General features: G+C 50.2%; 2 protein-coding genes across 2 annotated transcripts in view; one reads left to right on the forward strand and one right to left on the reverse strand.

The window, feature by feature from the left end:
* LOC146036181 (neural proliferation differentiation and control protein 1-like) overlaps positions 1-14,966 on the reverse strand; it is a 67,049-nt gene that overhangs the window by 41,304 nt on the left and 10,779 nt on the right. The gene's annotated exons all lie outside the window — the stretch shown is intronic.
* LOC146036175 (heat shock 70 kDa protein-like) lies at positions 8,431-11,005 on the forward strand. The gene has a single exon (XM_083160027.1). It carries the CDS (start codon positions 8,829-8,831, stop codon positions 10,761-10,763), a length of 1,935 nt encoding a protein of 644 aa, XP_083016153.1. The 5' UTR covers positions 8,431-8,828; the 3' UTR covers positions 10,764-11,005.

Genomic DNA, 14,966 nt, shown 5'->3' on the forward strand with positions numbered 1-14,966 from the left:
GACTGTCGACATAGACACTGTCGACCTAATGGCAGTGTCGACCTAAAAACATGTCGACCTAATGAGCTGTCGACCTAATGACATGTTGACCTAATGGTATGTCGACCTAAAACCATGTCGACCTATTGAGCTGTCGAACTAATGGTGTCGATGTAATGGCTGTCGATGTAAGTGCTGTCTAACAATAGTCCGGATACCGGGGTGGTCGCGGGGGTCCCGCGAATCGCGGGAGGGGGGTCGCGGGAGGGGGGGTTCACGGGGGTCCCGCGAATCACGGGAGGGGGGGTCGCGGGGGTCCCGAGACTCGCGGTAAAGGTTGAATGCGGGGGTCCCGCGAATCGCTGGAGGGGGGGTGCGGGGTCCTGCGAATGGTGGGAGGGGGGGTCGCGGGGGTCCCGCGAATCGCGGGAGGGGGGTCGCAGGGGTCCCGCAATTCGCGGGGGGGGGCGGGGGTCCCGCGATTCGCGGGAGGGGGGGTCCCGCGAATCGCGGGAGGGGGGGGCGCGGGGGGGTCCCGCAAATCGCGGGAGGGGGGGTCACGGGGGTTCCGCAAATCGCGGGAGGGGGGGTCGCGGGGGTCCCGCGAATCGCGGGAGGGGGGTCGCAGGGGTCCCGCAATTCGCGGGGGGGGGGCGGGGGTCCCGCGATTCGCGGGAGGGGGGGTCCCGCGGATCGCGGGAGGGGGGGTCGCGGGGGGGTCCCGCAAATCGCGGGAGGGGGGGTTCGCGGGGGGTCCCGCGAATCGCGGGAGGGGGGTCGCAGGGGTCCTGGCAGAGGGTAGGGATGTGCAGGAGTAATGGTGGATGGTGGCTGTGGAGTAATGGTGGATGGTGGGCGTGTACTGTAGCCCTGGCTGGGCGGGGGGAGGTGATGTCAAGGGGGTGGAACGTCAGACACATGAAAGTTAAACTGTTCTACACAGGAACGTTCTCCACAGGGGTTGAGTGACAGATCTGGCTAAATATATAAGAGATGATCCTGGGTGGTAGCAGCGGTGTAGCTAGGTGCCATGCTGCCCGGAGCAAGGGCATATTTCACGCCCCCCCCCCGGTAATGAATTGGGGGCGTGGCTAACAGAATCTGCTGCGCTATATAAGAACCTGTAATGGAATCTGCTGCGCTATATAAGACACTAATGGAATCTGCTGCGCTGTATAAGACACTGTGACGGAATCTGCTGCGCTATATAAGACGCTGTAACGGAATCTGCTGCACTACATAAGACACTGTAACATAATCTGCTGCACTATATAAGACGCTGTAACGGAATCTTCTGCGCTATATAAGACACTGTAACAGAATCTGCTGCGCTATATAAGACACTGTGACGGAATCTGCTGCGCTATATAAGACACTGTAACGGAATCTGCTGCGCCATATAAGACACTGTAACGGAATCTGCTGCGCTATATAAGACACTATAACGGAATCTGCTGCGCTATATAAGACGCTGTGACGGAATCTGCTGCGCTATATAAGACGCTGTAACGGAATCTGCTGCGCTATATAAGACACTGTAACGGAATCTGCTGCGCTATATAAGAGGCTGTAACGGAATCTGCTGCGCTATATAAGACACTAACGGAATCTGCTGCTATATAAGACACTGTAACGGAATCTGCTGCACTATATAAGACACTGTAACGGAAGCTGCTGCGCTATATAAGACACTGTAACGGAATCTGCTGCGCTATATAAGACACTGTAACGGAATCTACTGCACTATATAAGACACTGTAACAGAAGCTGCTGCGCTATATAACACACTGTAACGGAATCTGCTGCGCTATATAAGGCGCTGTAACGGAATCGGCTGCGCTATATAAGACACTGTAACGGAATCTGCTGCGCTATATAAGACACTGTAACGGAATCTGCTGCGCTATATAAGACACTGTAACGGAATCTGCTGCACTATATAAGACACTGTAACGGAATCTGCTGCACTATATAAGACACTGTAACGGAATCTGCTGCGCTATATAAGACGCTGTAACGGAATCTGCTGCGCTATATAAGACACTGTGACGGAATCTGCTGCGCTATATAAGACACTGTAACGGAATCTGCTGCGCTATATAAGACACTGTAACGGAATCTGCTGCGCTATATAAGACACTGTGACGGAATCTGATGCGCCATATAACATGCTGTAATGGAATTTGCTGCGCTATATAACAACCTATAAGACACTGAGGCACAAGCATCATTATAGTTACCCTGAGGACCCCCAGACTGCTTACCTATTCCTGCACACCTCTAGGACTGAAGCACTGTGTCCAAGATTTCATGGGACCCCCAGAATGAAGCCCCCAGGCCAGGCAGCTGTTGTGACTTCAATAACCTTCCTCATGTTGTCTGACTGCTGCAAACGCCTGTCACATGTGGGAGGAGCATATGAACTCTGATCAGGCAGACAGCTGAGCACAGGCTGCTGATAAGAGGAGCAGACGAGAGAGACCTCCTTAACCCCAGTGACAGCTGGACCAGGCCATGGTGTGTGCACCGGGCACCTCCTCCCTTGCAGCAGCAGCTCCTGAGCCTCCGGAGTCTGTACTTTCGGATCTTCAATCCGCCGCTGAAGACCCCGTCGGCGCTGGGCAGGGCAGACGCCGGAACTGCGCACGCTGCCCGTTAGTATAGTACAATGATTCACAGTACTATACTAATGGGCAGCGTGCGCATCGCCGGCGGCTGCCATGATGCTTGAACTTTTGCAGACCGCAGGGGGGGCGGGCCGGCGGCGCCATGAGCTCCGGTGGCTCCGCCCTCCCTACGCCTCTGGTATGGAGTGTTGCTGCGCTGCTCGGAAGCCGGACCGAGCAGCAGCAGGGCAGGAGGCAGGCAACGGGAAGGGCAGCCGCTGGCACACGCTGCCCCCGTTAGTGTATGGTGATCAGGCAGGGATCATTTGCGGAGGGGGGGCGGGCCGGCGGCGCCATTCCACCAATCGGCGCCCGGAGCAGGAGCTCCGGTGGCTCCGCCCTCCCTACGCCTCTGGGTGGTAGATCCTGCCCATATTGCATTGTATATGCAATCCTATAAAAATGGGCCACCAAGATTAAGATGTGCATCAGCGAACAGCTGTACCTGTTAAAGTGACCACTTTAATGTGTATGTATGTATATACGGGTTGGGATCATTTGGTCTATTGCATTATGGTCGAAAGTCATTAGGTCAAATCCATTAGGTCGACATGCTAAAAGGTCGACATGATTCTAGGTCGACATGGGAAAAGGTCGACATGATTCTAGAGCGAAAGGTCATTAGTTCGACAGGTCATTAGTTCGACAAGGTCATTAGTTCGACATTGTCTATGTCGACATTCACAAGGTCGACATGGGGTTTTTCACTGTTTTTTTTACCTGAATGTCAACACAGTCGACATGGACACAGTTTAAAGTGCACTGCATCCCCTCGCATCGCTCGCTGCGCTCGCTATGCGTCGGGCACGGTGCCTCGCTACGCTCGGCACACTATTTTATTCTCCCACCACGCCCTAGTGGATGGTAGGGCATGAAATACCGCCTGTCGGCACATGTTGGCTCAAAAAACAGTGAAAAACTCCATGTCGACCTTGTGAATGTCGACATAGACAATGTCGAACTAATGACCTTGTCGAACTAATGACCTTTCGAACTAGAATCATGTCAACCTTTTCCCATGTCGACCTAGAGTCATGTCGACCTTTTAGCATGTCGACCTAATGGATTCGACCTAATGACTGTCGACCATAATGCAGTAGACCAAATGACCGCATCCCGTATAAACAGTACAGTACATATATTTGCCTTGTATTAAACTTCTTCTTTTTGGTATTGGGTAAAACTTTGGGTAAATTAGTGGACTTGTGTTAAGTTCCAGAGGGGCAGATTTATTAAGCTTGGTGAAGTGATAATGTGGCTGGTACTTTATCACCGGCCAATCAGCTCCTAACTGTGAAGTTACAGGCTTGGTTTGAAAAATAACAGGTAGGAGCTGATTGGCCGGTGATAAAGAACAGACACTTTATCACTTCACCGAGCTTACTAAATCTACCCCACAGTATGACACGTTGTCCGGACTCCTGATGGTCATCCTGTGTGGTTCTCCTCGTTTCTCTTCCCCACAGTGCAGTTTCTATATGACATGGGATTCTTGGTTTTGGTGGCTTTCCCTTCGGTATGCATAATAGCAGTTTGCCACCATTGCCTGGAGGCTTCACTCATAATGTCACTGGCTAATATCATGCACACACCCCGGTTTTTATACTTTACCTGGATGACATCACTGGGCTCTGGCCTACATAAGGAGATCTGCCCCAGATACCACTGCTTGGTTATTACAAGTCGTCCATTACAACTCATGAGGCCAGATCCCCAATTGTAGCCCATGACTATGTTCCTTGGCTCTCCTTTGCATGTTCCACTGCAGTCTTGCCATATACCGACCAGTGGCTTTCCTTTAAAGTTGTCTTCTTCCAAAAGGTACCCAGATTCCAGATGGTGAAATCCAGTCCAAGGCCAGAATTGTACAAATACCTGCATCGTGCGACCAGATGCATCTACTGCACCATGTATAGGGTGCTATTATTCTTAGTGGAAGTTGGAACCTGACCATTTAGTTGCTAGTTGGCTCCTACCTCCGCATATCTGCAGCAAGTGACACAAGAAAGCTGTCTTTCCTTACCTTCGGGCAATGGGCCTTATTCTAGTTCACTCTTTCTGACAAAATCCTTCTTAGATGGACAAAACCATGTGCACTGCAGGGGGCAGATGTTACTTTTGCAGAGAGAATTAGATTTGGGTGGGGTTTTACTTCAAAGTGAGATCTATATTGCAGTGTAAAAATAAAGCAATCCATATTTACCCTGCACAGAAACAAAATAACTCACCCAAATCTAATTCTCTCTGCACATTTTACATCTGCTACCTGCAGTGCACATGGTTTTGTCCATCTAAGAAGGATTTTGTCAGAAAGAATGAACTAGAATATCCCCCAATGAGAGGAATGCATAAGATAAAGCTTGTTAGGGCATTGTAAAAGAACGTCTGCCACCCTAACCATGGTAGATATAAATGTGATACCCAGCCAGTGCTGGGAATGGCAGTGAAGTAAGAATTGTACACCAGGCCATCTCATCACAAACAGCAAGCAGTTTATTTACGTTTCGGACAGGGTTATCACGAAAATAACATTTAAGTCATTGTCCTTCTCCCTCCTGCACAACCTTCATTTAGATTATATCAGCTTACATCAGTTCAGCATTTCCTTTCACTTGTAGCATAAACAATGATGGGACAACACTATTTGACATACCAGTGCATTCTGGAAACCAGTAGTGAGGCAGCTGCAAACTGGGATTATTTTATTTTTGGTGCGTTCTCCCCCTATTCACTGGGGGCTCTCTGCAATCTATCTAACCGGGATATCTCATAGACACCTGCTGCTAGTGTACTCCTAAAGGTGGGGATTCACCTAGTTCCTATCAATGATCTTGGCATACTGCTCACACACTGCTCCATAATTTCGCCTATTTGGCCATGGCCCCAGCACGGGCACTCTCTAGGACACTCTCTGGGACACTCTCCAACTCCCTGTCCTTTGTCCTAAGACTTCCTGTCTATCACCCTGCATGTCCAAAAAATTGGAACAGCTGGTTTGGACCAGAACTCCCCCATTCACTGATAAGGATCAAATGGCTTTTAAAACTTTTCAGTATCTATAAACCTGCCTTTACAGTATACTACATTATAAATCATAGTTGTGTCATTTTCCTGATTTGCAATGTATAGCTTTTCTTTATGTACTACACTATGTCCTCCGGTACTTATGTAATATCTGGGCTCCCGTTTTTCTTATGAGACCGCGTCCGCTCGCCACGCTTCGGGCACGGTGGCTCACTGCGCTCACCACACTATATAAAATCAACTCCATGCGTAGTTGGATAGTAGGGGTATGAAAAAATGGGGTTCATTTAACATGGGAGCCCAGATAATACATAAGTACCTGTCCTCCTTGGACTGGCCACATCTTCTCTATTGGCTGGACCCGCCTCCTTGCCAGCTAACTATGGGGCCTATTTATTTACTGCCCGTCCCTGCACTCTGCTTCACCCCGGCCAGGGTCTACCTATGTCTGGTTAGCGCTGACCCCCGTCCGACCCCACTGCTGACTAGGTTGACAGCTAAAAATGGTCAACATACCATAGATCGACATTGAAAGTTTTTCAGTTTTTGGTGTCTATGTCAACATGGACACCATATAAGTGTACTGTCCCCCCCCCCACCTTACTTCAGGTGCGGGGCCTTGCTGCATTTAGCACACTGTTATATTCTCACTTTATTCCCACTTTGATAGTAAATTATGCACCAATTCGGTCTAAAAAACATGTATCGACGTTTTGAGTGTGGACCATGCCCATGGAGTTGTCCATCTAGTCACTGTCAGACCAGACATTGTCGACCCAGAGACCAGGGATGGCCATTGATGACAACCATCGATGGCGACTGCACCGATGGCCATCCCTACCAGAGACCTGGTACCCTTTTCCTCATCACCTCTATGGAACTGTCCTGAGAGTCTCCGTGAGATAGCCTGGTGTCTTCTGATGGCTCAGACAGTAAATCTGGACTAAGGACCTTATTCAGGCCCGGTCGCTTGTATACGAATTTGCATGTGAGCTCCATGTGTTTCATATGCACATGTGCTGGGTGTGTGCGTCCACGACAGATTGTTCACCAGGTGCACACACACCCAACATTGCGGACAATAAGTGGGGGTCAGCAGGCTGGCGTACTCCTCCATGGGAACACCAAGCGTTTCATGGGCGTTCCTATGAAACCTCTGGACGTTCCCATGGAAACCGCCCGGTGATGTGGGCGCCGGGCAGCTGACATCACCCGATGTCTGCTGTCTGCCCATTTCCTCCTGAATGTGCACGCATATCTGAGAGTCACTTTTGATATGTGTGCACGCACATCTTTTGATGGTCGCCGACCATGAAAACATGTGGAAGTTTTCCCTTGGCCTGTAAATGGATGCATATGTAAAACAGGGATGGGGAAAATTTACTAAGATGGGAGTTCTAGTTCAGATAGGATGTTTCTATGGACGACCAATCAGATTCTCTCTATTATCTTCTAGAAGGTGCTAAATAAATAAGTATAATCTGATTAGTTGCCCATAGCAACATCCCATCTTAGTAAATATACCCCTATTTCAATGGGTATGGGTGAAAACCGGACCAACACAAAACCTCCGGACGGCCGGACCGGACATCAAACTCTGCATTTTGTAGCTTGTAGCTTGTAGCCTCCGGTCCGGGGGGGCTGCCTGTCACACCTGTCACCAGGTAGAGGAGGGGGGGGGGGGGGGGTAGAATAAAGCCTCCCTGTATGGTCCGGGCATGTAGCAAAAACCGGACGGTCCGGACCAGCTGGGGAGGCTGTAATCTCCCCTCCCCCATGTCCCTGGTGATAGCTATCACAGGGACCCCCCGGACAAGACACCCCTGGACAGGACACCCCCCCGGACAGGACCCTACGAGCTCCGGACTGCAGATTTTGATGTCCTGTCCGGCAGTTCGGGGTTTAGTCCGGTCCGGTTTTTACATAGCCCCTATTTCAATCGCTATTCTGGCTTGCACAGCCGTACACATACACAGTCATTGTAATTCGATAATCGAATGGAATGCCAATTCACACAACAGAAATCAGATCTGAGTAACCCCATCATTCTAGCAGCCAGTGATGGGCTGTCATGGTAGTTCAGCATCATCTCCCTGCCACCGATGGTATAACATTGATGGCTGAGCTCCATTTTGCCCAGTACTATGCACCGTGGTGAAGACATCGATTACTCAACCGATTGTTTCTGCCCTTGCGCTTGATAGTATCAACAATCGATGGTGGGACAGTCGATGGTTAACACTAGAACTAGACCTGGCATTATACAACATCGATAGCATAATGCTAACATACAGTTAGTACCCTCGTTCAGCATCGACAGCCTGTCGCAAAAGGAGAGACAATTATATGGCATCAATAAGCTCATCTAACATGCTGCAACCCCCGAAACTGCTCTGCCGCCACTAACCCAGCGCTCAGTGATTGCCCGACAGCTCCCTCGCTCTCGCTCGGCTCTGAGAGAACATTCGCGATGTTTCTCAGGACTACTCGATCTCAGAAGCCGAGAGCGGGAGGGGGCGTGGCCTGTGGCACCCGAAGCGCTTCCTTTTCCTGCAATGTTCCAGAGATGTCACACACCACGCCCCCTCCTCCCGCGCTGATTGGTTACATCACTATGACATAAGGCGTCAGTGGAGAAACATCGGGAAACTTCCCTCAGACAGATGACAGCCGCCGCCGCTGATTGGTCTGAAATTCTAGCACGCTGGAATCCTCGCGAATGTTCTGAACTAATGCTGCTCGGTGATTGGCTGTTCAACGGAGAACACTCGGGAATGTTCGGGACAGTTGCTGAGCGACGCAAAGAGCATAGTGTGGACCGTGCTGTTATTGGCTGTGAGGGTGGTGACGTCCCAGCGCCTGTGCTGTATATATGTGGGTTGTGTGCCCTGGTAGAGGTAGAGCAGTATCACCGACACCGAGCTACAGATCACCGGTTACAGCAACAGCCTGACCTACAGCTACTACAGCGCAGCCTGTTATCACTGAGCACCAGATCACCGGCTACATCATCTACCTGACCTACAGCTACTACAGCGCAGCTCATTACCAGTGAGCAGAACTTTACCGGCTACATCATCTGCCTGAGCCAGCAGAGGAGAACCACCAAGCCCGGTTACTGCATCACAAGACTCCCCTGTCATTGAACAGCAACATACAATGGCACCAAATGGGGCAGCTATTGGTATTGACCTGGGCACCACCTACTCCTGTGTGGCCATTTTCCAGCATGGCAAGGTGGAGATCATTGCTAATGACCAGGGAAACCGCACCACCCCCAGCTATGTGGCCTTCACTGACACCGAGAGACTGATCGGGGATGCTGCCAAGAACCAGGTGGCGCTCAACCCCCAGAACACAGTGTTTGATGCCAAGCGGCTGATTGGAAGGAAGTTCACTGATGCTGTGGTGCAGTCTGACATGAAGCACTGGCCCTTCCAGGTGGTGAGTGATGGGGGAAAGCCCAAGGTGAAAGTGGAATATAAAGGAGAGGAGAAGACATTCTCCCCTGAGGAGATCTCCTCTATGGTGCTGCTGAAGATGAAGGAGACCGCTGAGGCATACCTGGGCCATCCTGTTACCAATGCCGTCATCACCGTGCCAGCTTACTTCAATGACTCTCAGCGACAGGCCACCAAGGATGCTGGTGTAATTGCTGGACTCAATGTACTGAGAATCATAAATGAGCCCACAGCAGCTGCTATTGCATATGGCCTGGACAAGGGAGCACGTGGGGAGCGCAACGTCCTCATCTTTGACCTGGGAGGGGGCACCTTCGATGTCTCCATCCTCACCATCGATGATGGAATCTTTGAAGTTAAAGCTACTGCGGGTGACACTCATCTGGGCGGTGAGGACTTTGATAACCGTATGGTTAATCACTTTGTGGATGAATTCAAACGCAAGCATAAAAAGGACATGAGCCAAAATAAAAGGGCCCTGAGGAGGCTGAGGACAGCCTGCGAGAGAGCTAAGCGTACCCTGTCCTCTAGCACCCAGGCAAGCATTGAGATTGACTCCCTATATGAGGGAATTGATTTCTACACCTCCATCACCAGAGCCCGCTTTGAGGAACTCTGCTCTGACCTCTTCCGTGGTACACTGGAGCCTGTTGAGAAGGCCCTGAGAGACGCCAAGCTAGACAAATCACAAATCAATGAGATTGTCCTAGTGGGTGGTTCCACACGCATCCCCAAGGTGCAAAAGCTGCTGCAGGACTTCTTCAATGGGCGAGAACTGAACAAGAGCATTAATCCAGATGAAGCTGTGGCCTATGGTGCAGCTGTCCAGGCTGCTATCCTAATGGGAGACAAGTCCGAGAATGTGCAGGACCTGCTCCTGTTAGATGTGGCTCCTCTCTCCCTGGGCTTGGAGACAGCCGGAGGGGTCATGACTGTCCTCATCAAACGTAACACAACCATCCCTACCAAGCAGACTCAGATTTTTACCACCTACTCTGACAACCAGCCAGGTGTCCTCATTCAGGTGTATGAGGGTGAGCGAGCCATGACCAAAGACAACAACTTACTGGGTAAATTTGACCTGAGCGGAATCCCCCCTGCTCCCAGAGGTGTGCCCCAGATTGAGGTGACCTTTGACATAGATGCTAATGGCATACTCAATGTGTCCGCTGTGGACAAGTGCTCTGGCAAACAGAATAAGATCACAATTACTAATGACAAAGGTCGGCTGAGCAAAGAGGACATTGAGAAGATGGTGCAGGAGGCCGAGAGATACAAAGCTGACGATGATGCACAGAGAGAGAAAATTGCTGCCAAAAACTCACTGGAGTCTTATGCCTTCAACATGAAGACCACGGTGGAAGATGAAGCTCTGAAAGGGAAGATCAGTGAGGAGGAGAAGAGGATCATATCTGAGAAGTGTAAGGAGACCATTTCCTGGCTGGAGAACAACCAACTTGCTGAGAAAGAGGAGTATGCCCACCAGCAGAAGGAGTTGGAGAAGGTGTGCCAGCCCATTATAACCAAGCTGTACCAAGGAGGAATGCCAGGTGGTGGTATGCCCGGCTCCAGCTGTGGTGCACAGGCCAGACAAGGTAACAGCTCAGGGCCCACCATTGAGGAGGTAGATTAATACCTGGGACTTACAGTAAGGTGCAGCTCTGATGGACATGGACTTGCTGCAATGCTGTTTACCTGTGCTGGGTACTTACTGACTGATATCATCACACATGGACTGCAAAGCTCAATACCTGATAATTGGGTTTAACACGTGTTTGCAAGGAAACATTAGAAATGTTATTTATTCTGTACAATTATATGTTTTAGTGTAATTGTTGGTGACCCTACTGCAAAATGAAATGTTTCTTACTGTATTTTTCATGTTTTTTCTATTTTTTAATAAAAAAAAAACTTAAATTGCTCTGTATTGTTTCAAATTAGTATTAATATTCTTATACTCTAAGTGATTTTTAGAATTAAGGAAATGTGAAATTTAGAGTCCTAAAGCACTGAAATGCCGAACCAGCATGGGCACAGAATAGGCATCTCTGTCATTCACGGTAAATAAAAATATTAGTATACCGGTACTTTCAGATTATTATTGGTGCTTTGATTAACCCTGAACGTTAGTGTGCACTACCAGTATTTTTATCAAATAGCCACTAGATGGCATCTCCCACTAACAAATGTCAAGATTTTTATTTTGTGAAAGAGGACGCAAAAAATAGTAATAAATGTGTATATGGTAAAGCAATGATTAAATACATTATAATTAACAGGTAGGAAATGTGCAAATAATGTCACATTGGATATACTGTAATGTGCAACCACACTGAGATGATGCAGATAACACAGATATCATACAATCACATGTACTATGAGAAGTATAACACACTGGGTGATTCATCTGCGCCCTACGGGCACTGTTCACACCGTCGTAGGGGGCTACGCCCCATTAAAATGAGAGCACACTGTGATGCTAATGACACATTATGCCGCACACCTTGATGCCCATTACACCCCATACTGTGATGGCAATTACCCAATGCTGCCCACACCGTAATGCCCATTACGCCCCATACCATGATGCCCATTACACCGCACAATGTGATGTCCACAGTGCCAGATATGCCCCCACAGTGCCAGATATTCCGTCACAGAGCCAAATACACATATGGCCCCACAGTGGCAGATATGCCCCCACAGTGGCAGATATGCCCCCACAGTGGCAGATATTCCGCCACAGTGCCAGAGACACATATGCCCCCACAGTGCCAGAAACACATATGCCCCCACAGTGCCAGAGACACATATGCCCCCACAGTGCCAGACACATATGCCCCCACAGTGCCAGATATGCCCCCCACAGTGGCAGACACATATTCCCCCACAGTGCCAGATATTGCCCCACAGTGCCAGAGACACATATGATCCCACAGTGCCAGACACATATGCCCCCACAGTGCCAGATATGCCCCCACAGTGGCAGATATTGCAGGGGGGAGGGGGGGAGATATGCCCCCACAGTGATAGATATTGCTGGGGGGAGCGTGGAATGCCCCCACAGTGGCAGATATTGCTGGGGTGAGGGGGGGGAGATATGCCCCCACAGTGCTAGATATTGCTGGGGGGGAGCGTGGAGGGGGGGGGGAAGAGCGCTTACCCAGTCCCTGTCTGCGGCCCACGCTGGACCTCCTCCAGCCCTCCTGCGCTGGCCGCGGCTTCCAGAACACGGACGCGGCTACAGGAAAATGGCCGTCGGCCTCCTGCACTGAGTACATGTCCTCAGTGCAGGGGGCCGGCGGCCATTTTCCTATAGCCACGGCCGTTTTCTGCTTCTGGAAGCCGCGGCCAGCGCAGGAGGTCCAGCGCGGGACGCAGACAGGGACTGGGTAAGCATGCCGGGGGGCATATGGCACCCTGCCCGCCTGGAGTAGGCGCTGCCGGAGTGTGCGCTGCCCGCACCTGCCCATCCCCCCTGCCGGACACGCCCCCCCCCGGCCTGCTCCCGTTGGCTAATTGGTCCTGACGCACTTCTTTCCATGACGTCGTGCTGTATGGCTATTTGGCTACATGTGTCAGCTGGGAGGGGGTGTGTGACCCCGCCCAGCGTTACGGACACAGTGTCCGGATGATTGACACATGTCGCCAAATATATAAGAGATTAGTTACATGCCCGTAAAAATGATGGCTGAAGCTGTGGACACACGGTGCAATTCGTACCGTGCTATGCAGCATCCGATCCGGATTTGATCACTATGCTTGGCCTAGGGATGGCATCGATGGCGATACTGCAACCAGCCATCGATGGTCATAAACTATGTGATGGATAACCGTTGTTAGTTTTAGCTATCGATGGTCTTCCATTGTCTTTGACTGAATGGTCTGTGGGCTGATCAGATCGTCGGGGCAGGGCTATGCTACGTGTTCCGACACCTTGGTGGGAAATAATCGCTTCTCCTGTGCCATCGATGTAGGGAAACCATCTTGCTCTCTTACATCGATGGCAAAAGTATTCCGCACTGGCCATAAACCATCAATGATTTCAAATCGTCGATGACCATCTCTAGCATGGCCCCTTGGCATTGGAATCGAATGTAGAAATAGACTGTGCAGCACAATCTATTTCTATTATCTCAGAACGAGGGCCATGATGCTCAATGCAGCATGGCCCCCGCTCCCTCAGCCATCCCTCCCTCCCTGTTAGCTGATGTGCGATGTGATTTATTACCTTTTCATAACCCCACTATCCACTACGGCATGGAGTTGACTTTATTTAGTGTGGCGAGCGCAGCGAACCACCGAGTGTGGCGAGCGGACACAGATTACTTGACATGTATTCCACGGCCCCTCGCCACGCTTCGGGCTCAGTGAATACATGTCAAGTAATCCGTGTCCGCTCGCCACGCTTCAGGCTCGCCACACTATATAACATCAGCTCCATGCCGTAGTGGATAGTGGGGGTATGAACAGGTAATAAAGCGCATCGCACATCAAATCGCATGCATATCGCATGAGATTTACTGGTGCCGTGAAACTACACAAGTACCGCAAATGGTTTCCTTCCATCGATGGCACAGCAAAACCGATATTTTGCTTATTTTTTTTATGCCGGGACAGAGAGCATAGCTCTGCCCCTGACACCCATGAAGCCCAGTCCCTGTGCTTTGATTGGCCCACAGGCCAATCAGTCAAAAAAATGGATGACCATCGTTATGTAAAAGCATTGATGGACATCCATTGCATAGTTTAACACTATCGATGGCCAGTAGTACTATTGCCATCGATGGCAACCAACAATGGCAACGGCATGTTCCATCGACTCTAGTGGTCAGTGGCGGTACTTTACCTCAAAAAGGTGAGGAGGATTTAGGCCATTATATATAGTGATTAGGTCGCAGACTATAGGTTCTGTTTTCAATATATAAAATAACCGTGCTGTGTACATGCTGTGCATCAGGGCACATAGGCGAATCTAGGGGGTGGTCCGGGGGTGCACAGGACCATTGTAGCTGAGGGAAGGGGCTTTCCAACGAGCCCAGCCCCGTGTCTCTAGCCCCCTGGGAACCGGAGATACGGCCAGGCAAAGCTGGAACGTTTTCCCTATAGAATAACATGGGACTCACTAATTCCGACCCCCACCCAGTTCAACGGCTGCCAGCTCCCCCTTCTGCATCAATGAAGCTCGAGGTTGATCTCAGTCGAACCCAAATCGCTGGGCCCTCAATCTGATACAAGGCTGGATCCATATGGGTTAATTGGTTCCAGGGATATTGAGGTTAAACCGTTTTTTTTTTTTCATTTCTTAAATGTAATTTCATGACTATTTATGTTTTTTGAGGGCAGATTTCTCTGGAACCAAACAGCCAAGTTTCATGGGACCAAAATCATTCAGAGCCAACTCAAAAGTTCTTCAATATGATACTGTTCTCATGTAAATGGGTCAGTTGGTTCCGAAGATATAGCTGGTTGGTTAAAGGGGTGTAGGAAGAGGGGAGTGGTTGTCTCTCCCCCTCATACCAGAAAATGCAGGGACTAGGCTGGTGTATAAGGGGTCAGCCTGGGAATGTCCCTGCATGATCCTGGGACCATATTCCCGGGAAAATCCCTGCATTTTCTATTGTGAAAGGGGTATTATTTCAAACAGCCGTGACCTGCAGTGCTCTGAATACAGCCGGGCAGCCCCCTGCTCTCTGCCCAGCTGTCAATGACTGTCACCCCTGCAGTTTATGCTCCAATTCCTCTCCACGCTTTCACCTCAGCCCGCCCCCCCCCCTTTAATCGGGAAGCGGTCATCTATTAGAATGAACTTAGGTCTACAGTCATTAGGTCGACC

The sequence above is a fragment of the Crinia signifera genome, chromosome 9 (genome assembly GCF_055691185.1).
Source record: "Crinia signifera chromosome 9, ASM5569118v1, whole genome shotgun sequence".
NCBI classification, from domain to species: Eukaryota; Metazoa; Chordata; class Amphibia; order Anura; family Myobatrachidae; genus Crinia; species Crinia signifera.